Below are 26,982 nucleotides of genomic sequence, written 5' to 3'. Positions count from 1 at the left end.
TTCAAGATTTATAAAAAAAATATTTATTGTCAATACAATAAACAAATACAAATGGTATGGCGGTCAACTTGGTGCAAATTAGATGAAATTCAAAATAAAGTAGAGATGCTGATATCTTTTCTTGGCCAGTGATTTAAGTTCATGTTTGTGGTCCAGGATAGATTCTCTGTATTGAGTGCACACAATTGTCAGGGCAAATTCATTTTCACTGCCATATCTCTGGCTTACCACTGTTTTAACATTACTGAAGATGCTCCACAATGAGATGTGTCAGTTTTCTCCAAGTTGTAAATTTGTTACTGCTAATCTTTTTGTTTTTTTAGCTGTAATATGATGTGTACGATGAGAAAATAAGAATGTGTCGAACAGGCCTTCTTTGGGTCTATCCTAAAATATATCATTACTTTGTGAATATTGCAAAACAATAAATACAAATATTGCTAAACAGCAAGAGTGTCAGCTTAAGTTGTAGGACCAGCCCACAAAAGACAACATCATAATGCTTACACATATAAATATCACTACTGGCTGTGGCATTTCTTTCATACATTACACTTGCATTGCAAACAGCTTTACATATTCAGCATAGCCAGACAATTTGCAAAGCACTATTATGTATCCAGAGTCTGTCTGACACTGAGTTTATGCAGGGCCTATATGTGAATGATTTTGGGCTTATCACTAAAGTCCAGAGTCTGTTGAACTCCAGCCAGCTGCAGCAGCCAGTTGATGGGCATGTGGTCCAGATGATTCAAGTCACAATGGAAGAAATGAACATTAGAACCTACGGTAAGAAGAAGGAAATGTATTTAGTATGAGTATTAAGGTTGTGTAAGTGAAGTTAATGGAAAGTGAACTGATTTACCTGGCCCTACAATCAAGGCTCCTCCTTGCTGATTTAGATCTCCCTGGAAGTCAAATGCTGGGCTGGTTATGGCCCGAAAAATACTTTTCATCTGGCCAGTGAAAATACCTGATTTCACATGAGGACTGCGGTGACCTACAGTAGGTGCAGAGAAACATACATATTAGGCGAAATACTGACTTATCAAGTTAAAGTAATGTCACCACATCTTTCAAAGACCTGTGTTAGAAACCATTTATATGTGGTCATAATGTTGTTACCTGACTCTGTGAATTGGGCTTCTCTTTTCATACCAAGCTTCTGATAAAGGCATCTTTCTGGGTCAACATATATTTCATAAGGATATCTCGTCAGAGAGCAGAATGGCTGGGAAAATAAAAGTGAGATGACTGAGCTACAGATTAAGATACACAGACTTGTACTAAAAAGTCCTCAATTCTTATTTACCTCTATGTGCTGAGGAGAAGACTGGCCAATCACAACAAGGTTGATGTTGGCTTCCTGCAAAAAACACATAATGATGTAAAATAATATTGCATCACAGCCACATCTTGTCACACCCAAAAGAGTGAATATGCATAAACAAACATATTTGGGATCCCAAGGAACAGGACATTACGTCTGCGCATTCATCTGAAGGCTGGTGATTCAATCCCTGCCATTGTTAACTTTTAAACAGAGCTAATGTACTTGCAGTCTGAAGGGAAATTGGTGCAAAATGTCAAAAGGCAACAAAAGTAGTTTCAACGCTGAATGGGAGTCAGAGGAATGATTAATGGACTAATGGGTAAAGCACTACAGACCTTGTAAAGTGTAGCCAAATTATGATCTTGCATAACCTCTCAAACCCTGCAGATTTACAGAGGGGAAAAAAGTATTTGGTCAGTTTCCCATAGACTTTCTATTGGATTTTGGCCAATTACCTTTTTCCCTACTGTATTCAAGGGCCTATATGTATATAGACTATTTTTGTATATAAAGTTAATAAAGTTCATATGTCCCGAAGGCCTATACTTCAAAACAGTTCCTGTCTGTTATCAGTGCATGCCAAAATTCTTTCCTGACTATAATTTATTAGCGATATGCAACAACAGGACCGATTTAGAGAATATCACAGTAGTATTTCAGCTCTTTTGGTGAAATGCTCCTGCAGCCTGTTGTTGCAAATAATAGTCTACCAACAGACATCTGCTGGTAGACTTTTAGAGCTTGATGCAACTGCTTATTAACTCTGCTCTTGAAATTCTTTGGCTTGCGGACTTTAGGTCTGCAGTTCTGGTTCTCGTTTAGACCTAATTTAGATTCAGTTCAGTAGCATTGAATAATAGGCCATACCATCATCAAAAATTAGTTACCCTTGACAACTGGGAATGGAACTTTTGTCTTTGGATCCCACTATCCCAAACTTAGGCCTACAACAAGTTTTAATTTTCTATCAAATAGCCTTGAAACATATCTCTTACCTGCAGTGTCTCCTTGGGAATTTTGCTCAAATCCTCTACATATTCTTTACAACTGTAGCACAAAAAATTCTGTCAAGAACAAATCACAGCGCATAACACATTAATAAAAGTTTACAGGAGGAAAACATTTATACATCACACAGTAGGACCACTGGCTGTCACCTTCACACCTGTTGGTTATGGTTACTTTGATACTGCGGTCAAGTGAGCCGTCATCCGCAAAATGCCAGTCAAGCCAGCCGTAACGCTGTTTTGTTGTGCGTGACTATTACCGCTGATACGGTAGCCCAATGCGCTCACGGTTAGGGACCGTCAACAATGTATTGTACGTCCTCTTAAGCGTAGATTATTACCACGAATGCAGAGATAATTAGGGACCGTCAACAATATAATGTACGTCCTCTTAAGCGTAGATCAATAAGACTAACACGCTAGGCCAATGCACGACTAATTAGGGACCGTCAACAATGTATTATATCCTCTAAAGTGGATTTTTTTCTACATTTCGGATGGTACTGAAGAATCCTTTTTAAAGGTTTCACTCATTTCTCAGTGGGTAATTGTTACTCACCTCTCACACTCACTATGTGACTAATTTGACCCAATTTCACTGTATAATTTCTGAATAAATAAACTACTAATATGCCTATTTGGTCATTTTGAACATGTAACAAACGGTCCTTTTTCTTACATATAGGGAAGGTTTTAAAGAGTCCTTTGAAAGGTTTCACTCATTTCTCAGTGGGTAATTGTTACTCACCTCTCACACTCACTATGTGCCTAATTTCACCCAATTTCACTGCACAATTTATGAATAAATACACTACCAATATGCCTATTTGGTCATTTTGAACATGTAACAAAAGCTCCTTTTTCTTAGATATAGGGAAGGTTTTAACGAGTCCTTTGAAAGGTTTCACTCATTTCTCAGTGGGTAATTGTTACTCACCTCTCACACTCACTATGTGCCTAATTTGACCCAATTTCACTGTATAATCTATGAATAAATACACAACCAACATGACGTCATATTGAACATGTAGCAAAAGCTCCTTTTTCTTACATATAGGGAAGGTTTTAACGAGTCCTTTGAAAGGTTTCACTCATTTCTCAGTGGGTAATTGTTACTCACCTCTCACACTCACTATGTGCCTAATTTGACCCAATTTCACTGTATAATTTATGAATAAATACACAACCAACATGACGTCATATTGAACATGTAGCAAAAGCTCCTTTTTCTTACATATAGGGAAGGTTTTAACGAGTCCTTTGAAAGGTTTCACTCATTACTCAGTGGGTAATTGTTACTCACCTCTCACACTCACTATGTGCCTAATTTGACCCAATTTCACTGCACAATTTATGAATAAATACACTACCAATATGCCTATTTGGTCATTTTGAACATGTAACAAAAGCTCCTTTTTCTTACATATAGGGAAGGTTTTAACGAGTCCTTTGAAAGGTTTCACTAATTTCTCAGTGGGTAATTGTTACTCACCTCTCACACTCACTATGTGCCTAATTTGACCCAATTTCACTGTAGAATTTATGAATAAATACACTACCAATATGTCTATTTGGTCATTTTGAACATGTAACAAACGGTCCTTTTTCTTACATATAGGGAAGGTTTTAAAGAGTCCTTTGAAAGGTTTCACTCATTTCTCAGTGGGTAATTGTTACTCACCTCTCACACTCACTATGTGCCTAATTTGACCCAATTTCACTGCACAATTTATGAATAAATACACTACCAATATGCCTATTTGGTCATTTTGAACATGTAACAAAAGCTCCTTTTTCTTAGATATAGGGAAGGTTTTAACGAGTCCTTTGAAAGGTTTCACTCATTTCTCAGTGGGTAATTGTTACTCACCTCTCACACTCACTATGTGCCCAATTTGACCCAATTTCACTGTATAATTTATGAATAAATACACTACCAATATGCCTATTTTGTCATTTTGAAAATGTGACAAAACCTCATTTTTCTTACATATAGGGAAGGTTTTAAAGAGTCCTTTGAAAGGTTTCACTAATTTCTCAGTGGGTAATTGTTACTCACCTCTCACACTCACTATGTGCCTAATTTGACCCAATTTCACTGTATAATTTATGAATAAATACACTACCAATATGCCTATTTGGTCATTTTGAACATGTAACAAACGGTCCTTTTTCTTACATATAGGGAAGGTTTTAACGAGTCCTTTGAAAGGTTTCACTCATTTCTCAGTGGGTAATTGTTACTCCTTGTAGTTGTGGCCGTAAGGTCTCTGGTGCCTGTCGCGGCGGCAATCCCCGAACCCGGTGGTGGCGCCCGGAAGTAAGGGATGCCGTCAAGCTGAAGAAGGAGTCCTACCTGGCCTTGTTGGCTTGTGGGACTCGTGAGGCAGCTGAGAGGTACCGGCAGGCCAAGCGTGCTGCAGCTCGTGCGGTCGCGGAGGCTAAAACTCGGGTCTGGGGGGAGTTCGGGGAGGCCATGGAGGAAGACTATCGGTCGGCCTCCAAGAGATTCTGGCAAACCATCCGGTGCCTCAGGAGGGGGAAGCAGTGCTTCACCAACACTGTTTACAGTGCGGGTGGGGAGCTGCTGACCTCGACTGGGGATGTCATCGGTCGGTGGAAGGAGTACTTCGAGGACCTCCTCAATCCCGTCGTCACGTCTTCCAATGGGGAAGCATGAGGTGGGCTCGCTCATCACCGGGGCTGAAGTCACCGAGGTGGTGAGAAAGCTCCTCGGTGGCAAGGCTCCGGGGGTGGATGAGATTCGTCCTGAGTACCTTAAGTCTCTGGATGTTGTAGGACTGTCTTGGCTGACACATCTCTGCAACATCGCGTAGCGGTCGGGGACAGCGCCCCTGGATTGGCAGACCGGGGTGGTGGTCCCTCTCTTTAAAAAGGGGGATCGGAGGGTGTGTTCCAATTACAGAGGAATCACCCTCCTTAGCCTCCCCGGTAAGGTCTACTCCAGGGTGCTGGAGAGGAGGATCCGGCCGATAGTTGAACCTTGGATCCAGGAGGAAAAATGCGGTTTTCGTCCTGGTCGTGGCACACTGGACCAGCTCTATACCCTTCATCGGGTGCTCGAGGGTTCGTGGGAGTTCGACCAACCAGTCCACATGTGTTTTGTGGATCTGGAGAAAGTGTTCGACCACGTCCCTCGTGGTGCCCTGTGGGGGGTGCTCCGGGAGTATGGGGTCTGGGGCCCTCTGTTAAGGGCTGTCCGTTCCCTGTATGACTGCAGCAGGAGCTTGGTTCGCATTGTCGGCAGTAAGTCAGACCTGTTCCCGGTGCGTGTTGGTCTCCGCCAGGGCTGCCCTTTGTCACCGGTTCTGTTCATTACTTTTATGGACAGAATTTCTAGGCGCAGTCAGGGGCCGGAGGGTGTCTGGTTTGGGAGCCTCAGGATCTCATCTCTGCTGTTTGCGGATGATGTTGTGCTGTTGGCTTCAACAAACCAGGACCTTCAGCACGCTCTGGGGCGGTTTGCAGCCGAGTGTGTAGCGACCGGGATGAGGATCAGCACCTCCAAATCTGAGGCCATGGTTCTCCACCGGAAAAAGGTGGCTTCCCCTCTACAGGTCGGTGGGGAGTCCTTACCTCAAGTGGAGGAGTTCAAGTATCTCGGGGTCTTGTTCACGAGTGAGGGACGGATGGAGCGTGAGATCGACAGCGTCAGCAGTGATGCGGTTGCTGTATCGGTCTGTCGTGGTGAAGAGGGAGCTGAGTCGGGGGGCAAAGCTCTCGATTTACCGATCGATCTACGTTCCCACCCTCACCTATGGTCATGAGATTTGGGTCATGACCGAAAGGACAAGATCGCGAATACAAGCGGCCGAAATGAGTTTCCTCCGCAGGGTGGCTGGGCGCACCCTTCGAGATCGGGTGAGGAGCTCAGTTACCCGGGAGGAGCTCGGAGTAGAGTCGCTGCTCCTTCACGTCGAAAGGATCCAGCTGAGGGCATCTGTTCCGGATGCCTCCTGGTCGCCTCCCGCAGGAGGTGTTCCAGGCATGTCCTAGTGGGACAAGGCCTCGTGGAAGACCCAGGACACGGTGGTGGGACTATGTCTCCAAGCTGGCCTGGTGTCGCCTCGGGGTCCTTTTTCTTACATATAGGGAAGGAAACAATTACCCACTGAGAAATGAGTGAAACCTTTCAAAGGACTCGTTAAAACCTTCCCTATATGTAAGAAAAAGGAGCTTTTGCTACATGTTCAATATGACGTCATGTTGGTTGTGTATTTATTCATAAATTATACAGTGAAATTGGGTCAAATTGGGCACATAGTGAGTGTGAGAGGTGAGTAACAATTACCCACTGAGAAATTAGTGAAACCTTTCAAAGGACTCTTTAAAACCTTCCCTATATCTAAGAAAAAGGACCGTTTGTTACATGTTCAAAATGACCAAATAGGCATATTGGTAGTTTATTTATTCATAAATTATACAGTGAAATTGGGTCAAATTAGGCACATAGTGAGTGTGAGAGGTGAGTAACAATTACCCACTGAGAAATTAGTGAAACCTTTCAAAGGACTCTTTAAAACCTTCCCTATATCTAAGAAAAAGGACCGTTTGTTACATGTTCAAAATGACCAAATAGGCATATTGGTAGTGTATTTATTCATAAATTATACAGTGAAATTGGGTCAAATTAGGCACATAGTGAGTGTGAGAGGTGAGTAACAATTACCCACTGAGAAATGAGTGAAACCTTTCAAAGGACTCGTTAAAACCTTCCCTATATGTAAGAAGCTTTTGCTACATGTTCAATATGACGTCATGTTGGTTGTGTATTTATTCATAAATTATACAGTGAAATTGGGTCAAATTAGACACATAGTGAGTGTGAGAGGTGAGTAACAATTACCCACTGAGAAATGAGTGAAACCTTTCAAAGGACTCGTTAAAACCTTCCCTATATCCAAGAAAAAGGACCGTTTGTTACATGTTCAAAATGACCAAATAGGCATATTGGTAGTGTATTTATTCATAAATTGTGCAGTGAAATTGGGTCAAATTAGGCCCATAGTGAGTGTGAGAGGTGAGTAACAATTACCCACTGAGAAATGAGTGAAACCTTTCAAAGGACTCGTTAAAACCTTCCCTATATGTAAGAAAAAGGACCGTTTGTTACATGTTCAAAATGACCAAATAGGCATATTGGTAGTGTATTTATTCATAAATTATACAGTGAAATTGGGTGAAATTAGGCCCATAGTGAGTGTGAGAGGTGAGTAACAATTACCCACTGAGAAATGAGTGAAACCTTTCAAAGGACTCGTTAAAACCTTCCCTATATGTAAGAAAAAGGACCGTTTGTTACATGTTCAAAATGACCAAATAGGCATATTGGTAGTGTATTTATTCATAAATTATACAGTGAAATTGGGTGAAATTAGGCACATAGTGAGTGTGAGAGGTGAGTAACAATTACCCACTGAGAAATTAGTGAAACCTTTCAAAGGACTCTTTAAAACCTTCCCTATATCTAAGAAAAAGGAGCTTTTGTTACATGTTCAAAATGACCAAATAGGCATATTGGTAGTTTATTTATTCATAAATTATACAGTGAAATTGGGTGAAATTAGGCACATAGTGAGTGTGAGAGGTGAGTAACAATTACCCACTGAGAAATTAGTGAAACCTTTCAAAGGACTCTTTAAAACCTTCCCTATATCTAAGAAAAAGGACCGTTTGTTACATGTTCAAAATGACCAAATAGGCATATTGGTAGTTTATTTATTCATAAATTATACAGTGAAATTGGGTCAAATTAGGCACATAGTGAGTGTGAGAGGTGAGTAACAATTACCCACTGAGAAATTAGTGAAACCTTTCAAAGGACTCTTTAAAACCTTCCCTATATCTAAGAAAAAGGAGCTTTTGTTACATGTTCAAAATGACCAAATAGGCATATTGGTAGTGTATTTATTCATAAATTATACAGTGAAATTGGGTCAAATTAGGCACATAGTGAGTGTGAGAGGTGAGTAACAATTACCCACTGAGAAATGAGTGAAACCTTTCAAAGGACTCGTTAAAACCTTCCCTATATGTAAGAAGCTTTTGCTACATGTTCAATATGACGTCATGTTGGTTGTGTATTTATTCATAAATTATACAGTGAAATTGGGTCAAATTAGACACATAGTGAGTGTGAGAGGTGAGTAACAATTACCCACTGAGAAATGAGTGAAACCTTTCAAAGGACTCGTTAAAACCTTCCCTATATCCAAGAAAAAGGACCGTTTGTTACATGTTCAAAATGACCAAATAGGCATATTGGTAGTGTATTTATTCATAAATTGTGCAGTGAAATTGGGTCAAATTAGGCCCATAGTGAGTGTGAGAGGTGAGTAACAATTACCCACTGAGAAATGAGTGAAACCTTTCAAAGGACTCGTTAAAACCTTCCCTATATGTAAGAAAAAGGACCGTTTGTTACATGTTCAAAATGACCAAATAGGCATATTGGTAGTGTATTTATTCATAAATTATACAGTGAAATTGGGTGAAATTAGGCCCATAGTGAGTGTGAGAGGTGAGTAACAATTACCCACTGAGAAATGAGTGAAACCTTTCAAAGGACTCGTTAAAACCTTCCCTATATGTAAGAAAAAGGACCGTTTGTTACATGTTCAAAATGACCAAATAGGCATATTGGTAGTGTATTTATTCATAAATTATACAGTGAAATTGGGTCAAATTAGGCACATAGTGAGTGTGAGAGGTGAGTAACAATTACCCACTGAGAAATTAGTGAAACCTTTCAAAGGACTCTTTAAAACCTTCCCTATATCTAAGAAAAAGGAGCTTTTGTTACATGTTCAAAATGACCAAATAGGCATATTGGTAGTTTATTTATTCATAAATTATACAGTGAAATTGGGTGAAATTAGGCACATAGTGAGTGTGAGAGGTGAGTAACAATTACCCACTGAGAAATGAGTGAAACCTTTCAAAGGACTCTTTAAAACCTTCCCTATATGTAAGAAAAAGGACCGTTTGTTACATGTTCAAAATGACCAAATAGGCATATTGGTAGTGTATTTATTCATAAATTATACAGTGAAATTGGGTGAAATTAGGCACATAGTGAGTGTAAGAGGTGAGTAACAATTACCCACTGAGAAATGAGTGAAACCTTTCAAAGGACTCTTTAAAACCTTCCCTATGTCTAAGAAAAATGAGCTTTTGTCACATTTTCAAATTGACCAAATAGGCATATTGGTAGTGTATTTATTCATAAATTATACAGTGAAATTGGGTCAAATTAGGCACATAGTGAGTGTGAGAGGTGAGTAACAATTAGCCACTTAGAAATGAGTGAAACCTTTAAAAAGGATTCTTCAGTACCATCCGAAATGTAGAAAAAAATCCACTTTAGAGGATATAATACATTGTTGACGGTCCCTAATTAGTCGTGCATTGGCCTAGTGTGTTAGTCTTATTGATCTACGCTGAAGAGGACGTACATTATATTGTTGACGGTCCCTAACTATCTCTGCATTCGTGGTAATAATCTACGCTTAAGAGGACGTACAATACATTGTTGACGGTCCCTAACCGTGAGCGCATTGGGCTACCGTATCAGCGGTAATAGTCACGCACAACAAACGCACAACAAAACAGCATTACGGCTGGCTTGACTGGCATTTTGCGGATGACGGCTCACTTGACCGCAGTACATTGATGCCCTGGCCTTTAGCGTGTGTTAGAATTACTCTTTAATGAACGAGGAACGTGTGCGTAATAGCCAGACAAAAACATTACCCGCACAAAAATGATGATCGACTTCCTGTCCTGATAAAATGTCTTGAAGGGAACAACCACACCGTGTCTGTCGTAAACTAAACAATCTCCAACTTCTTCCAGACTGAAATCTACAGCTGCTGATCCAGTGTCGTAGTTTCCTTTAGCTATTTGTCGCGTTATAGGTGAAACTTCAGCCATATTTTTTTTTTTTCCGGGCTCTCCTCTCTCTCTCTGCAATAGGACTAGGACGCTGCTATTTCTGGGAGTTGTCGCTGAGCCTGAAGGAGAGGTGGAAACTCACGCCCATGCGCGACTTGTGTGTGCGCGCTGTGAAACTGACAGCAGTGTAACCCTATGTGAGAACAAGGAGCCTCACTCCAAGAGGTTGGGCTTTAAAAAAAAACACCCAGTCAATGAAGGTGAAAGTAATATGCTTCAGTCACAGTTGCCTAAATGTCGTAAAGTATAGGCCTACTATCCAGCAGCTTGTTTGAAAATACGTTCAAATGGTCTGCATGCTCGTTGGCACAATTCATTGAAACTGGGTTATTTTTTATTTTTTTTATTTTAAGAATCAATGTAGCCAAACTTGCAAGTGGCGAACTTGAAATAAAGGACCCACCTCTTAAAAAAAAAAAAAAAAAAAAATGTATTTGAGGAAAACGTTTAGAGTAAAAATCTAAATGCTCAAAATATTCCAGATTTTATCAAGATATTTTCCAGGGTCACGTTTGGGGCGGTTTAGTGATGGATTTGAGCGCATCTTTCAGCATCCTCGTCGGCTTCCGTGTCTCCGCCCCTCTGTGCGGAAGTGCCATCCTCGCAGCTGCAGCCTGTGCAGTGTTTGGGATAAACACTAGTGCTCTTCAGTGTGGCTGGATTTGTGTTTTTGTTCATCTCCTGACACGGCGTGCTGTGCTCACTGTCATCGTGCCGCAGAGCAGTATTATGCCAGCACCGTGCGTGGTGTGGGAACACGGTGTGCAGTGGTAAGGTGGTTTTAATGTGAAGAGCTGTAGCTATCTTAGCATCTAAAGATGGAGTGAGCTAGCCTGACAGAAACCTGCATAAGGTTGGAAGAGGGATAGTTTTGGTATTATCAATGGGGTAAAAATATGCTTTTAAATCTGCTAAAGAGTAGTGTCTGCTGTTCACGTACAGCGCTCCGTGACAGCGAGACAACTGACCACCTGTTCAATGTTTACATCTTTGTTTTCATCACTCGTGTCGCTGCTCTGTACTGCAACAATTGTCTGAACCAAGATAATGGTTATGAGGCAGACCCAGTACAACGCTGCGATGTGCTGTTACTTTTGTCTCTTTGCAGATAAGAGATCTCCTTTTTTTAACTTTAGTCCTGAGTGTATGGAGAGTATAGCCTACTATACATAATGCAGTGGTCACACAATGCACTACAATCATGCAGAGATTCAATCTGATGAAATGTAATATGTAGTCATATCAAGTGTTATATTATTTATGTTATCTATTTATTACAGCTCCTCAGTGTTAATTTCGTCAACTACAATATTTTGTCTTAATTTTAGTCAAAGTGATATTTTTGACGACTAAAATTGGACTAAAACTAAATTAAAAGTTATTCATTAGACTAAAATGTCCAGATATTTTAGTATTTTAGTAAGCTCTGAGCTTTGTTCATGTGGGAGCAGCTCCATGAAGCAGAGGACCTGGATTAAATATGAATATAATGAATATTATAAATGCAAAGTCAACTAAATTAGTCTTAAATTTAGTCGACTAAAACTAGACTAAAATTGAAAAGATTTTTTCAACTAAATCTTGACTAAAATTACATAACATTTTAGTCAAAAGACTAAGACTAAAACTAAATTAAATTAACATATGTTGTCAAAATTAACACTGCAGCTCCTCATGCTGTACAAATCATACTGTAATTACAAGTCTGATGATAACCCTAAAGTATTAAACTACACACTGATAATACTTGCCAACTGCTTTTCAGAGTTACTTTGAATCATCTATATGGGCCATCTTCTCTCGAAAAATGGTTACCGCCTGAAGAAGAGGACACGTAAACTGCATCACCGGAAAAAGAAGAAGAGGAACTGTTTCTTGCAGGGGCCGTGCATGCTGTGCTTCATCATCCACAGCAACACAAACGGTCTGGACGAGGAGAGCGACCACTACGAGGCGGGCGTCAACGCCAGTGGGTGCCGTCACAACAGCGTTACCGCCATCAGCGTTCCAGGGGTTGGAGTGGGAATAGGAGCTGCAGCTGCCTCTAAACTTGCAGAACGTTACGCATCACTTGCATCTCCAGAGGACTGTTCGAAGTTCCTGTTGTCCCCTCGAGAACTTGCACTTTTAGAAGACCAGGGCAGGAGTCTGTTGTCTGCTGTCCCAGCTAAACTGATTCCACAACCAGTGGTGTTTCGAACTGCTGGAGTGTCTCTGACTGTACCCATCCCAGTGCCTGTGCCAGTCTGCAGCAGCGACTACACAGACATGGTAAGAAGAGATTACCCACCTTCTCAGTGTATGAAAGTGTTTCATTTAGGATGACTATGGTGGAGTTGGGAGCACAATGGCTTTTATGTCTCCATCAATCTGTCCCAGGTTAGCTGTGGATAATATATAATAGTAGCTCGCAAACAACTGTGATAGTCTAGTTGTGTGCTTTACAGTATAACAAATGTTTTGATAATCTTACACATTCATTTCATTTTATTTATTTATTTCATTCAAAAGTGACATCCAACAATTACAACAAAACCAAGCCAATACAGTATGAATGAAATGGAGCAGAGGAGTCACTTCACACTTTACATGTTGAATATTTACAGATGTTTTTGTATTTTATATTCAGTTATTTACATTATTTAAAATACAGAACCATCGTATTCATGCTTGTTCAAATCAAAATCTCACATTATTCTTGTCCAAGGCTAATTTTCATACTTCATTGTAGCTTTTATATCCAGGAGAGTTCCTAACTCTTTTACTTCTTTCAATTCCTGCCAATGTAACAGTACGTTACAATGCTTTAGAACTGAACCTGGGTTTTTTAAAGATGTCTGTTTCTTTCAGATTATTGTAACTTTCTCTGTTCTCAAACCTTTCTTGGATGTTCATTGGCAATACTTTTTAAATTTGATTTATACAAAACGTGAAGGATATTAATAGTCAACTATATCATAAAATTGTACAGACTTGCATTTAATAAATAGTGTATTTGATGGATCTCTATATCTAATATTATATATAGTTTTCAGAGCCAGTGTTTGTAGAATGAACAGTGGCAGTTTAAGTTTTAATGGTTGAGTCCCAAATTTCTACACAGTAAGTTAAATATGGCATAAACATCGTGTTGTATAAAATGAGTAAAGCGGATTGATTTTAAGTGCATTTAAAGTGTATCATTGAATTATTGAATCATTGAATGCAAGCTTTTTTTTTAAACATTATCTTAAGCAACAATATTTGGTTTTCTCCTTGATTAGTAAGAACACCTTGCCATCAGGCCATCCATTACTTTTCTTTAATATATTAATATTAGAATAATCACATGATTGTGCAGCCTAATATTGTTTCTCTGTTCATGTCCAGTTCAAAGATAATGATGCATTAACAAAGACTTCATTCTGTACTGTACTGTGTATGTTGTACTTCTAGGAGTAGTGTGCTACAGCCTGTAAATATGCAGTCATGTTTATTGCCATTAAATATACACTGAAAAGCTTGTGTTTTTTTATGTGACAGGTCTGTAAGAGGAAGTGCTCTGAGGTGCAGAGATGCACGCCATGTAAGCAGCCACGCTGTGCCTTCTCTGGCCCGGAGGATGGGCTGGAAAATGGAGGAGGGGAAGAGACCCCAAACTCTGCGTCCAGCGCTTGCGAAGCTCCTCTCTGTCCTGATCCATCTTGTGCTGCATCCACCTCCTCCTCCTCCTCCTCGTCCTCCTCCACCACCACCACACCTGCTGAAGGCTGCTGTGGACTAGGCCACTCTGCAGATGTGGCTCATAGCTCAAACTCACCCCCCTGCTGTCATCATCACCATGACGACAACCTGCAGAAAGCCCCTGAAGCTGCTGAGCATTTGAGTATCAACCATCTGCCTTCCTCCATCCTTCTCAAAGTAAACACTGCTCTTTTCATAACTAGATTATTACTTAGATTTATGACACCGCATTAAGCTATGACATATTATTTTAAATCTTTTGAAACAAAGTTCTGGGGAAATTATGTTTTAGCTGATTTGGGTCCAATTCTATGGCCAGAATAAATGAGAGTGAGTGAGTGACTGGTGGTGGTCGAAGGGGAAGATGGCACAGATTGGCAGCCTCGCTTCTGTCAGTCTACCCCAATGAGCGGCTGTGGCTGCAATAGTAGCCTCCACCACTGAGTATGAGGAGTGAATGAATAAAGACTACATTGTGGCGGTAGCACAGGCTTGAAAAGCACAAGTGTGAGTTATTATTATTATTATTGGTAGTAGATTCACATGTTTCATTTCCCCACCAGGTGCTCTCCCACTTGACAGTGAAGGAGCGTTGTCTCTGTGCCTCTCTGGTGTGCAAGTATTGGCGAGACCTCTGCTTAGACTTTCAGTTCTGGAAGCAAATCGACCTCAGTGGCCTACAACAAGTGAGTCCTTTACCCAAAGCATGTTGTGTTCATCGGGGAATGGTTTCTTTAAAAAGTTTCAATCTACTATCCCATATGCTTGATATGTTTTTGACCCTAAAACCATCAATGGTGGAGGAGAAAGTAGATGAAGACTGACACTAGTTCTTATAAAATATTCCTGTCTCTTCTTCCATAGTTTGTGTAAGTTGTACTTGTTTCATAGTTGTTTTAAACAGCAGTTACATTGCAATGACCTTGCTTACCAGGTGCTCCTTCTCAAGCCATTTTCTCGTTTCTCAGGTAAATGATGACCTTTTGGTGAAAATAGCGTCGCGGAGGCAAAACGTGACGGAGATTAACATTTCGGATTGCAGAAGGGTACACGACCACGGAGTCTCCACTCTGGCTTCGCACTGCCCGGGCCTTCAGAAATACACCGCTTATCGCTGCAAACAGCTGGGGGACGCCTCGCTCTCATCTTTGGCGACACACTGCCCTCTGCTGGTGAAAGTGCATGTCGGCAACCAAGACAAGCTGACTGATGAAGCTTTGAAAAAGGTTCCTCAGTGTTTTTTTATTTGTGCTTTTGTTTGCAAGTACTTATTTATATTTTATGATAAGAGCTTTATTAAAATGTCTCATATTTGCCCTTCTCGCCAGCTGGGAGAGCATTGTGGAGAACTAAAGGACATCCACTTGGGTCAGTGCTACAGTGTAACAGATGAAGGCATGGTGGCTCTAGCAAAAGGCTGTCCAAAACTCCAGAGACTCTACTTGCAGGAGAACAAACTGGTCAGTCAATTTCAATTTTCTCATTTCTAACAATGATATTTCGAGCGTTTGTTTCATCACCGACTGCTTAAGAAATGTGGCTTGGAACAGGACCAGAACAAGGTGAACAAAGGTGTGACTTACAAAAAGATAGAGGAATATCATGCAAATCTCCGTGTAACATACGCCAGAGTGTGGGCTGGCGGTTTGAGTGTGAAAGAGCCCCCTCACGTTGTTGTTGTTGTTGGTGTGTTGCCAGACCCAAAAAAAGGCTTTTGTTTTAGTACAAGCGATGCTCTTTATTGTGAAAAGAACCACTGGAAGATTTGGAATGAAGTGCTTCAGACTTTCATTTGAAAGTTGCTCTGAACATGATTGAATTTTGGATCTGCTTCTTGGTGCGGGACTGAGTTGATAATCATATTTGTTGTTGTGAATATGACCCAATCTTTATTTATTACTTTCTAGTTTGAGATTATATAGAAATCTTTGGCTTATTCTTTGTTTATTTTATTGTCCCCTTTTGATGTGCTTCTTGCATCCTCCATGTTGACTTTGTAAGCTTCTTTTCCTATTACTTTTTCCTGTGAGCTTTAAGAACAATTATATATCCACTGGGTGTCACTGTTTGCCTGTTATCTTACAAACGTTCAGCCTGAACTAAATACAGTTCATCTTTACGAATAGCCTTGCTCATCCTTTGTATTTCTTATTATATTATGATAAATGTGATAGTGCATTGCTAGACTGCTCTACTTTGATTCAGTATTGATGACTTTAATATTTTCCGGACTTTAGGACTATTATTGGTGGGAAATTAATATCTGATAATCTCCCACCATCTGATAATGTTTTGGCTCAGCACAATCAGTTTTGTTCTGTCAAACATGAGCCCTTGAGCCCTTACATTTATTTTGGTTTCATGTCATTCTGTCTTGATGAGAGTTTAGTCTCAGTGGGACATGTTACTGTATGTTGAGTCATTCAGACGCGACTAGAGACTAAAATTGTCATTAAGAATTCTCAAGACCCAGAAGGCTTAGATGGAGGTCACTTATTCTTAACGGCGTCATGAGTGACTCTGCCCATGGACCGAATGATCATTTGGTTCATGAGAAATTAAAGCATCTTCCTAGTTTTAACATAAAAAACGTCATTTTGGATACAGAAGTTGGCATTTTCAGATAAAGTGTTTATTTGAGTAATCCCTGTGCATTTAGCAGTGTTTTCATTATGCTGCTCTTAACCCCCACATGAACCAAGCGCATTTTCTCTAGTTTGGCGTTACCCAAATCTAAAAGCGAATTAAAAAGAGGAAAACACAACAAAAACAAGACAAAAAAGTGAATTAAAAAGAAGAAAACACAACAAAAACAATTCCAAAATGTGACAATAACGTGGCAAAAGCGTGACAAAACTTGCTGGAAAAGTAACAATAACAAAGTAAGAAAAACATAACTAAAGAGTGATGAAAAAGCAGCAAAAAATCAACAAGAAAGCCACAAAAGAGTGACAAAAAAGAGACAAAAATACGATCAAAAAGTGACCAAAACATGACAAAAAAACTAGGAAAACGCTCAGAGAATGTAACAAATAAGTGGCGACTAAAAAGTTATGATCTGTTTTGAAGGTCGAGAAGCTTTTAGATTTGGATAAAGCCGAACTGGAGAAAATGTGGGGGGGTAAGAGGTTAAGACCATTTTACTTTGGCTTGTCAATGTTATTATGGAACAGACCTGTCAGAAGATTACAAAAGAAGGGATGATAGAAAAAAACAGAGTAGCATTTCTGGGAAAACTCATCTGTTGGGATAGTCAATTATTTTCACAGCTGTTTTCGATTTAAGCCCCTGCTAGAAGTTTGACGACTCTTTTACTTTTATTGCTGAGTTCTTGTATCATTTATCCGAATCAGACTTAACCCTTGATAGCCATATTATCCCTATTAGATTAATGTTGCTCATACTTGTCTGTGAGTTCACGGGCGTTTCAGAGCAATGAAATGTAAATAGTACAAGAATCCCATGCATCTCAACTATTTTTTGTCGAGGGCTAAACGGCTGTGCAATGAATAGTTTTTTAGTTGAATTGTAAGCAAATCGGTGGTTGATAGCAGTTATCTGAAGAGACGTTTTAGTCTACAGCCAATCCTGTGGTATTAACATGAAGTACAGTTTTCCAAAATGTTCCGTGGGGTGAACACACAGCTTGTGAATTGGAGCAGTCCACGAAGAGCACAGATTGAAAATGAGTGGATGTTGTCTTGAGCCATTGAGAGGCAGTGATGTTTGTTCCAGTGCCCTGTTACCAAGCTTCTATTATGTGATCAAGTGAAGGCATGTTTTCCATATCTGACAGTTCATTACATATTTTAGAAATTGAACCTTTTTTCAACTGATCTTTTAGAAGTATAGTATTCGCGTCTGAGCTGGGAGGCTGATGGGGAAAAGATGGGAACATTCATTAAACAAAACTTAAGGATTTGTAAATATTAACAAAAGATTTGGATTGGCAATTTGATGTTTCTGACACAGCTGATCCAAAGATGCAAATCCTGTATCGAATATATTCCTTTGACTTTCCAGTGAGAAAAAGCAACTTCATGAAGCACTGGGTTGAACTTGTGGTTAAGTGTTATCGGGGAGAAGCTTTAGTGTCTCTGGAAATCAGTTCCTGTCTGACTGCTGATTTGCTGCGTGGGGTTCCCCAGGGCTCTGTTTTGGGTCCGATTTTGTTTTTACTATATGTCCTTCCATTTGGAAAAATTATCCAGTGCTTTGATGATGTTTCCTTTCATTTGTTTGCTGATGATATTCAACTACTGCTCTTTTATTGCCTGGCTCTGCCATACTATTTCCTGTCCATTCTACGCAGGGAATAAGTCTGGTCACGGAGCAATTGGAGCAGTTTGAATGGGCGGGTGTAATGCGCACAGATTGTCAGTGAAATAAACCAATTAGCAATTAGCAGACGTGACAACAGTTATAGTCCACTTCACAAAATATGAACGGAGAACGCGGAGGGAAAATCCTCCACTACTTCATCCATGATTAGTTTTGGCTTAACTGAACTAACAACATAGTGGAGCAGCGAGTGACGTAACCTTGTCATTTCTCTGTTACGGCCGTGATTGGTTCGGCGAGACCTTAGGCGCCAATCAGCAACTTGTTTACCGTGTAGGGCCAGACCCACCTTCTTTCGCGCAGAAACAAAGTGGGTGTGGCTTAATGGCTTTGCGCAAATTCCCTGCAACTAAACTCAGACAAAATGGAGGTACTGGTGATTGCCCCTGATGACGCTATTCCAGGGATTCACCAGTATTTGGGCGACCTGAGTTTGTCTGCTAAAACAAGCTTTGGAAATCTAGGTGTTTTCTTTTCAAAGCAATGTCCTTTGAGCATCACTCAAAACTGCTATCAAGGGGTTGTTTTTACCATCTAAGAAAAATCTCTAAATGTAGAACAATTGTGTCCAGATCAGAAATGATTATTCACGCCTTTGTGTCTTCCCATTTAGACTATTGTCTAACAGTTTATTCCCTTGTCTAAACAAAAAGAGGAGCTGTCTCGTCTTCAGCAGGTACAAAACTCTGCGGTTTCTGGTACTGACCTTCAGAGCCTTGCAAAGTGAGGCTCCCTCCTACATTGGAGGCTTGTTGTGTCCTTATACCCCCTCTCGGAGGCTGAGGTCTCAGGATCAGAACCTGCTCATGGTCCCTCGTACCTGTTTCAGGACCACAGGGGATCGCTCCTTCCAGGTGCTCGCCCCGACGCTCTGGAACGATCTTCGGCTTTCCTTGCACTTACTTGATTGTGTTGATGTTTTTTAGAGCAAACTGAAAACCTACTTGTTTCAGAGAGCGTTTAAATTCCAGTGGAATAAGGGCTGTTTTATGACCACCATGTTTTTGTGACCGTGATTTAAATGTACTTTGTATTTTTATTGTAACTTTGAGAAGCACCTTGTGACTTCTGTCTATGAAAGGTGATATATAAATAAACATTTGTTAGTTACTTAGTTACTTACTGAAGTATCTTGCCATTTAAAATGTTTTCTAATTTGATGCCAAATTTTAACAGTATGAGAGACTACAAGACTTTTCATTTTGGGCTTAGTAGTCCTTAAAGGCTATACGGGGTTTAAAAAAAAAACAAATTATGTATTTTCCTCCCCCGACATGACATGTTCCAGCAATGTCCTAATGTGTAGAATGAGCCCACACCTGTTCACCACAACTGCCTCTAAAATCCTGTACTGTTACTTCGGGTCCAAAGTGCCGTCATGCACGAGCTTAATATAGAAGGTGCAGTTACACGTATGACCTGAGGTGGCAGTGGTGAGTCTAAAATGGCCAACTTGCATCTAGTCCTTTTTAAGGAAGAATAAATCAATGTTTGTAGCAAGGTAGTATGATGACTCTGATTCTCCATCTCGACCCTGTCGGCTCCCTTTGTGTTACACCAGAAGGGCAAAGATCGGATATTGCACGACCAGTAGTAGAATCTGAAGCGAGGCAATCCATAAAGAAATTCAACCTGAACAGGTTTTAGACGCAGTATTTTCTAGTTTGCTAAAGATATCATGCTAAACAGTGTGTAGGATGAGGGAAGCATCCTGGCAAACTTTTAATTCCACACAGTGTCAAAGCCTCGCAAAAAAAATAAAAAACGAAAAGAAAATCTGATGACTTTCATGCCCTTTCTTACCCTTGCCAGTGGCCACTTATTGCACAATTATAAGCCTGAGTAAATTATTTTCATTGTGAGCAGGATTCCTCTTTGTTTGCGGTGCACATTATATTACCTAAAGCCTTTGTGCTTTGCTAATTGCAGCCATTCAAATTGCGATATCGATCACGAGGACCTTAGCAACCCGCTTGTTTTGAAGAGTTTCTGTAGCGCTGTGTGCTGACATTTTGCAGTGAAAGGATTCTGCCTTTTCCAAATCAATCACAGATGAGGACCAGCCCTCACTCACTCCTCACCGCGCTTCTTCTCTCTCTCCAAATTAAATAATTGAATGACTGCACCATGTTTCTGTGTGGTCTCACCCACTCCTCTGAGCACACCCAAATTCTTTTTCGTTGCTGCGAGTTCGACGCTCGGGGGTTCTCTCTCTATGTTTGGACTGCGTCGAGATTAGGGATTGGTGAAGATCGAGGAAAGCACTGAGTTTGAAGTCTGCCTCAGCCTTAAGGGAATATTACCAGGACATGCACTAACGATATTTATTTATTTTGTAGTAACTTGGAACTGCTTGTCTTGAAAATGTTAGAAGTCAACTGGGGCAACGTCTGGGAGGGATTTTTGTATGATGCAAGCTGTGAAATTTTACTCCCATTTTTTCATTTTTTTCAGTCTTTTCAAGTAAGAATATTTCAAAATGTCTGTCAAACTGAAGGGCAAAGCGGTTATGCTTTCCTCCAAAGATGGTTTAATGTTCTAACAATGCGGCTTACAACTCCAAAATTTTGTTTACAATGAACAAATTGACCTCGGCTCTTTCATTTCAGCTTTGCCCGCGGCTAAATCAACCCAGGGCTACAGACAACCCTCTCTATGTTTTTCAATAGACAGGTGACTCTTTTTTTTTCTTCTCACTTTCACCCCTTGCATTCTTTATCCGCCTTCATTGACTATTTATGATTTTATTGCACCACTGGCCCTTCGGAGCAAATTCCCCCCCCCCCCCCCCCCCCCCAGTGTTCTGTTATCTCCGTGCACCTCGAAAGGCAAAGACTGTGAGAATAGCAAACTCACGATTTTTCCTCATCTTGCCTCAGTTTGCCGCGGGCTGGAAAAGCTAGTTGTGAAACTTCAAGTTCTTCGAGCAATAAAACAAATCTGAATCTGCTGTAGACTCTGCAGAAACCTCCTCCATCATCGTTCCATGTCATGACTGATCATTTTTAGTTGCATTTGTAGATTGCTGGCTTTTTATCCTACTATAGCTGTTTATTTGTAACATAATATTGTTAAATTCAGAGTCTATCAGCAATTTTCTTTCAACTCTAAACTATAAATTGGAGGAAACATTGGCTGAAATGAGCATAGAAAATAAATAAAATATATAGGCCTATAATAAGGAGTTTTCGGGTAAACGATTAGCGATTTTTGTGTGAAAATCGCAAATCAGTTTATTGTGCACATACTAACAGATCCAGCAGCACAATTTTACACAAAAATAAAGAAAGTTGGTACAAGGTTTTAAAATGACTAATCATGACTATTCAAATTGTGAAAGAACTTTTCAGATCAGCAAAGAGAGAGACTTTAGAAATAAACGATTTAATATTACATTCACCCAGGGGATCAATTATACGCAATCTATTCAATTTGTAAAACATTTAAAGTTACAGACTATCTCTGATTCTAAAGTAATGGTTTTCAAATGACTTTTATTTAGTGTTATTAACCCCTCCTCTACGCCCCGCCGTAATCAAGCACATTTTCTCCAGTTTGGCTTTACCCAAATCTAAAAGCTTCTTCACTGGAGCTTCCAGCCTATAGGCCAGAGTAGCGCCTCCATTTGAAAGCTAAGATCTACAAAACTGAGTGAGACTTTTTTTTTTGCGTTGTCGCCGTTTTTGTCACATGTTTTTTTTTTTTTTTTTTAGTCGTGTTTTTGTCTCTTTTTTTGTCTGTTTTTTGTTAATTTTTTTGTTGGTTTCTTTACAGATTTTTTCCCCTTGATTTCTAGCGCTTTTTTATTGTGTTTTCGTCACATTTTCATCACTCTGTACTAGGGCTAAACGATATGGACAAAATTTCATATCTTGATATTTATGCCAGATATCTCGATATCGATACGATTTAACTATGGGTTAGGTGAAAACCAAGCATTTTTCAGAAAAATAAAATCATAATACAAAGCAATGCAGTTTTATTGATGAAAATCTATACTGTTTATATCTTGCTTTTTCAATTTGATTATTTTGACAGTGCAGGATTTTAGAGGCAGTTGTGGTGAACAGGTCTGAGCTCATTCTACACATTAGGACATTGCTGGAACATTTCGGGGGAGGAAAATGCTTTAACATTTTTAAACTCCGTATAGTACCTTTCACTTCATGTGCAACAGGTTGCGCAAAGGCAATTTGAACACTTCTTTATTTTCCCCTCCTGAATGACCTATTTTGCTTCATGCTGCCCAGTGCACTTCTGCCATTTGGTTACCGCAGGAATACAACAATAAAATGAATTTATTTATTCTTTTAATTTGCTCAAATGTGTATAAGTGTAAAAAGAATTTGTGAGGAGCATAAAGCCTCCATTAAGTGTGGCTTTAATTCTCTTGCTGGCGTACTCTACTATTGCAGCCTTGTTCGTCTCAAAACATACTGGGACTGAGCAGAAGCATGAAGGAAAAAGTTGACAAATCCTTGACGCCTCTAACGCTATTGGACGCCCGGGTGCTCTGTCAGAAATGTCTTGTCAGTAATTTTCCTCCAGAGGCCGAGCGACGTCGACCTTTGGCAAATGAAACAATTGCACGTCAGAGAGTGTATTGACATAAATGATTCAATTAGCCTGGATTAGACGGGAGAGCAAAAGAAAAAGGGAAACGATAATGACGGTTGTTTGATATTATGGGATAGACCTTTTTAACATAGACTAACTCGCGTGTACTGATGAAGCACTAAGTGAAGTCAATGGCTGCCAGCTGTCACGGCGTCCGTACGGGAAGCGATGATGAAAGATAAACACTACGCGGCTCTGACCGGCGGCGCACGGCTTTGTACCGACAAACAAAGCATTGTCCACGGCCCTCTCCCCACGGTCACCCCGCGGTAAAGCGACACAAGTTTAGCTTAAGGATCCAGATTGAAGATAGTTGTCAGATGGGGCAGTCAGTCAGCCGCTAATGGCGCTGGATTATGTCTGTCAAAGTGAGGAAAGGCTCTGTCTCCATTGCCAAATTTCCACGCTTTAATAGCAATTTGTCTCTCTTTTATTTTTTCTCCAATCTTCTATCTTTCCAGATCTTGTTTCATTTTTCCATAAAGCTGACGATACCTAATATTTTACTTGGACAGACGTTGACGTACGTGATGAATGGCATTAGCTGCAAACTCCCGACAGTTGGCTCGTATTAAATATAAACAGTAGTGTATATAACGGAGCTTTGAAAACGTCCTGATAATTTTGACAGAACTGCTACATCCTGAAGAACTAAACGTCCTCTTTTTTTCCCCACAGTGGAAGTCGAAAATCATTCTCAGTTTGACAAGAATGGCAGATTTCACCGCCCCGGTTTAGGAATGCCTCGGATTTTTGATATTGAACAAGAATTTCCCACGTTAGCCCCAAAAGTGTCAACCTGAATGCTGTGTAGGTTTGTCCTATACCTACTTATCGCCAGTAGAGGGGGTCCTAAGACAAGTAAAGAGCACTGTCACTACTGTGCAACATATAGAACACGTGGAACTCCCCAAGTCCTACAAGATCCCATGCTGCTTCGAAAATATAAGGAAATTAATGCATTTTTGAGTGACACATTCTTTTGACACCATACTATTTTCCTTGCCGGTTTACGTAGCTGGAGGCAGGGACATTAAATCGCTGAAATCAGTTTGGATTGGACGGAGTGAATGCTTTATAACCTGTTGATACAGTCTGTGATATTTTCTTTGACATTCTTTTATGAGAGAGAGCAGCGGGGGGCAGCAGTTTGGACTTGTGCCTCCTGCCTGCGCCATGCAATTTATTAAAGACTCGGAATACGTTTTCTTTTTTTTTTACCCTACTTGTTTCGTTGGTTTTAATGCTTGGTTTTGTGACACTGTGGAGGTCATTACTAAGCTTTTGCCGGCAGCTAATGAGGAATGAATTTGACTTCATTTGTGTGGACTGTTTATTGAGTGGCAGTGCACATGGAAGTATAGAAACCAGGGAAAGGCCATAGGAAAAATTGAAATCACAGCTTGTTTTGAACAGGCACAACAATAAAAAGAAGAAAATTGTCTTTCCCCGGTAGTAGTGGTAGTACTAATAGTAATAGTAGTTGCTGAGATTCATCTGAAAATCTCAAAATGTTTATTCACCATGTACCATTGTCTGTGGCGCTGTCTATGTGTTTCGTCATTGCATGTTGTTTCGTCATTGCAGCCCTGGTTCATGACAGCCTGGTTTATGTCTTGACTTGTTAGTAACAGACAATACATTGTCAGTTTGTCGTACTGAGGTGTTTTTTTTTTGTTTCCTTTGCATCCCAATATAATTCCCGGGATTTTCATATTGAATTAAAACCGCTTTTCTTGCCTCCACTGTAGATTTTAGCCTCACAACTCTCAGCCAGCAGCAGATCTGGATTCCCACCATCACATCTGGTAACTTTCTCTCAATTGATTTAGGCCGAGCTTCAAAAAAAATAATTCTGGCTCTCCTTAATAAACCCCACTGACCGCGCGCTGCTGTGCTGTGCTCTGACCCGGCCAGCGTTGGTTAGAGCTCCTCTTCCCGCGCCCGTCCCTTCTCCACCTCCACCTCCTCCTCCTCCTCCAAAAAGGCCACATCTCTGACACGCAGCCAGCCCCGATGTCACTATGATTCATGACCCGTCCCTACACCTCGCTCATGCCTTAATCTCCCTCGCCTTTTGTCTGCGGCTCTTCCTCTGGCCGATGATGACTTCTGCTTTTGTTTGAGCGGGGCACAAAATGATGTCGTCAGTTAGAGCGGCTTGCCAGGAGCCAGGATGGAGGCCAGCGCTGTGTAGCCCAGCGGACCGCCTGTGTGTGAGCGCTGATGAATGGCCCGCTTTGGGGATTCACTCTAAAAAAATAAAAAAAGACAGAAGTGTGACCAAACAGAGAGTGGTTTATAGCACTAACTCTTGCTTCGCTTTCTTATACACTTTCAACATCTTTTACAGACTTAGAATGATAGAACGTACTTGACTCCTCCAGCCGCCTCCTAGTCGGGAACTGTGCCACGCCTCTGGGCACGGTTTAGTTGTACTCACACAACACCGACGAACTGCGCTATTGGAGTTTTTTCACATTTGGTTACAGTTTGAATGGACTAGTGTGTCCTTAACTACCTCCCTATACTCATCGGAAGTGTTATGTGACTGTCTTAAAGGAACAGGCCACTGTTTTTTCATACTGAGATAATTCTTACCTGAGCTTAGACGAGTTGATGCGTACCTGTCTGGTCTTTGTGCGTGCCCGTGGAAGAGTGTGGTAGCTTCCAACTTCACCCCGTTTGTAGCTATAGGAATATACTGGGAGAGGCCAAATGCTAACAACATCTTTGGTCTTTTTGCATGACTGAGGGCACCCAGTTTTTCCATACAGAGATATGTTCTTACCTGAGCTTAGACGAGTTGATGCGTACCTGTCTGGTCTTTGTGCGTGCCCGTGGAAGAGCGTGGTAGCTTCCACCTTCACCTCCGTTTGGAGCTATAGGAATACGTTGGAAGAGCCCTAATGCTAGCAACATCTGTGGTCGTTTTGCGTGACTGAGGGCACGCACAATTACCAGACAGGTATGTATCAACTCGTCTAAGCTCAGGTAAGAACATATCTTAGTATGTAAAAATGGTGGCCTGTTTCTTTAAATTTCTTCCCCCAATGCCACGATACTTCCTTACTTGCACTTGATTTGCACTTTACATTTTCCGCTAACAGTTGCTACAGTGATCTGGTGGTCAATGATTTATTTGCTGGGTAGGTGTTGTTTTTCTGCCGTGTGCCGCTTTTATCATGACGACGCCTATAGACACTTTTATTAAGTAAAAAAAAGTGCTTATTAAGAACTTTCCCCCCTTGACTCCTCCACGCTGTCTCTACATGTGATTGAAAGCCCATCGGCGCCCTAATCAACCACTTCATTAACCATGATTGATAGGCTACAGATAGGTGCCTGTCCCTGTATACGTCCATACCCGTCACACGCTAATTGCCTTTTCAGCGACCATTTGTGGACGTGACCCATCCCCTTTCTGCAACATCTAGCATATCCAATATACCCCCTTGACACGCCCCTACCTCCCATGATGCATCTGGGTCCGGCCTTGGCAGCGCTGCGGTTCGATACTGCGGGGTAATGAATGTGTTTAATAAGCTGGCCGTTGGGTCGATGGGCCTAATGAAGGTGTGACAGAGGATGGGCCCGGAGAACGCAGCGGTAACGAGCCCGTAATGAGTCGCTGGGGTTAACCAGGTCACAGTGGGATTCCCACACCTAGACTCCTCCTCTGACCAGCCCAGGCTTCTATTAGAGACTTCTATTATTGATGGAACTTGCATTGTTGGTAAAAATTAAGCTTTTATCATCCGAAAGTCACTGCTGCTTGTTCGCCAGTGGGTTTCTGTTTCACGTAGATGCATCTTCGTCTTTTTTGTATGTATTTTTGGCCATGTTCCCAATATGATACGGCTCGAGGCTTGAACTTGAGCCTTTCGGCACATTTTTCCAATTGTACTGTCAAACTGGCCATAGTCTGGACAATTATGGACAAAACTATGTATTTGTAATATTTAAGTGTTGGCAGTTTGCTGAGAT

The 26,982-nt window shown here is 40.8% G+C and overlaps 2 protein-coding genes across 3 annotated transcripts in view; one reads left to right on the top strand and one right to left on the bottom strand.

Annotated features, from left to right (window-relative positions):
- Positions 1-358: 358 nt before the first annotated feature.
- prxl2c (peroxiredoxin like 2C) lies at positions 359-10,355 on the bottom strand. The gene is made up of 6 exons (XM_079561225.1): positions 10,114-10,355; positions 2,329-2,397; positions 1,313-1,366; positions 1,126-1,231; positions 866-1,000; positions 359-784 (listed from the first exon to the last, which is right to left on the bottom strand). Exons 1-6 carry the CDS (start codon positions 10,291-10,293, stop codon positions 654-656), a joined length of 675 nt encoding a protein of 224 aa, XP_079417351.1. The 5' UTR covers positions 10,294-10,355; the 3' UTR covers positions 359-653.
- A 557-nt stretch (positions 10,356-10,912) lies between these two features.
- Positions 10,913-26,982, top strand: part of fbxl17 (F-box and leucine-rich repeat protein 17) — a 366,739-nt gene continuing 350,669 nt past the window's right edge. For both annotated transcript variants that reach the window (XM_079571769.1, XM_079571770.1), the window contains exons 1-6: positions 10,913-11,084; positions 12,080-12,585; positions 13,837-14,214; positions 14,601-14,723; positions 15,006-15,263; positions 15,366-15,497. In XM_079571769.1, the coding sequence (XP_079427895.1) occupies positions 12,100-12,585; positions 13,837-14,214; positions 14,601-14,723; positions 15,006-15,263; positions 15,366-15,497 (1,377 nt within the window). In that variant the 5' untranslated portion in view covers positions 10,913-11,084; positions 12,080-12,099. The remainder of the gene's footprint in view (positions 11,085-12,079; positions 12,586-13,836; positions 14,215-14,600; positions 14,724-15,005; positions 15,264-15,365; positions 15,498-26,982) is intronic.

Source organism: Gobius niger, assembly GCF_951799975.1.
Source record: "Gobius niger genome assembly, chromosome: 1".
In the NCBI taxonomy this organism is placed as follows: Eukaryota; Metazoa; Chordata; class Actinopteri; order Gobiiformes; family Gobiidae; genus Gobius; species Gobius niger.
The sequence above is the reverse complement of the archived record's forward strand: the minus strand, read 5'-3'. Positions and strand labels throughout refer to the sequence as shown.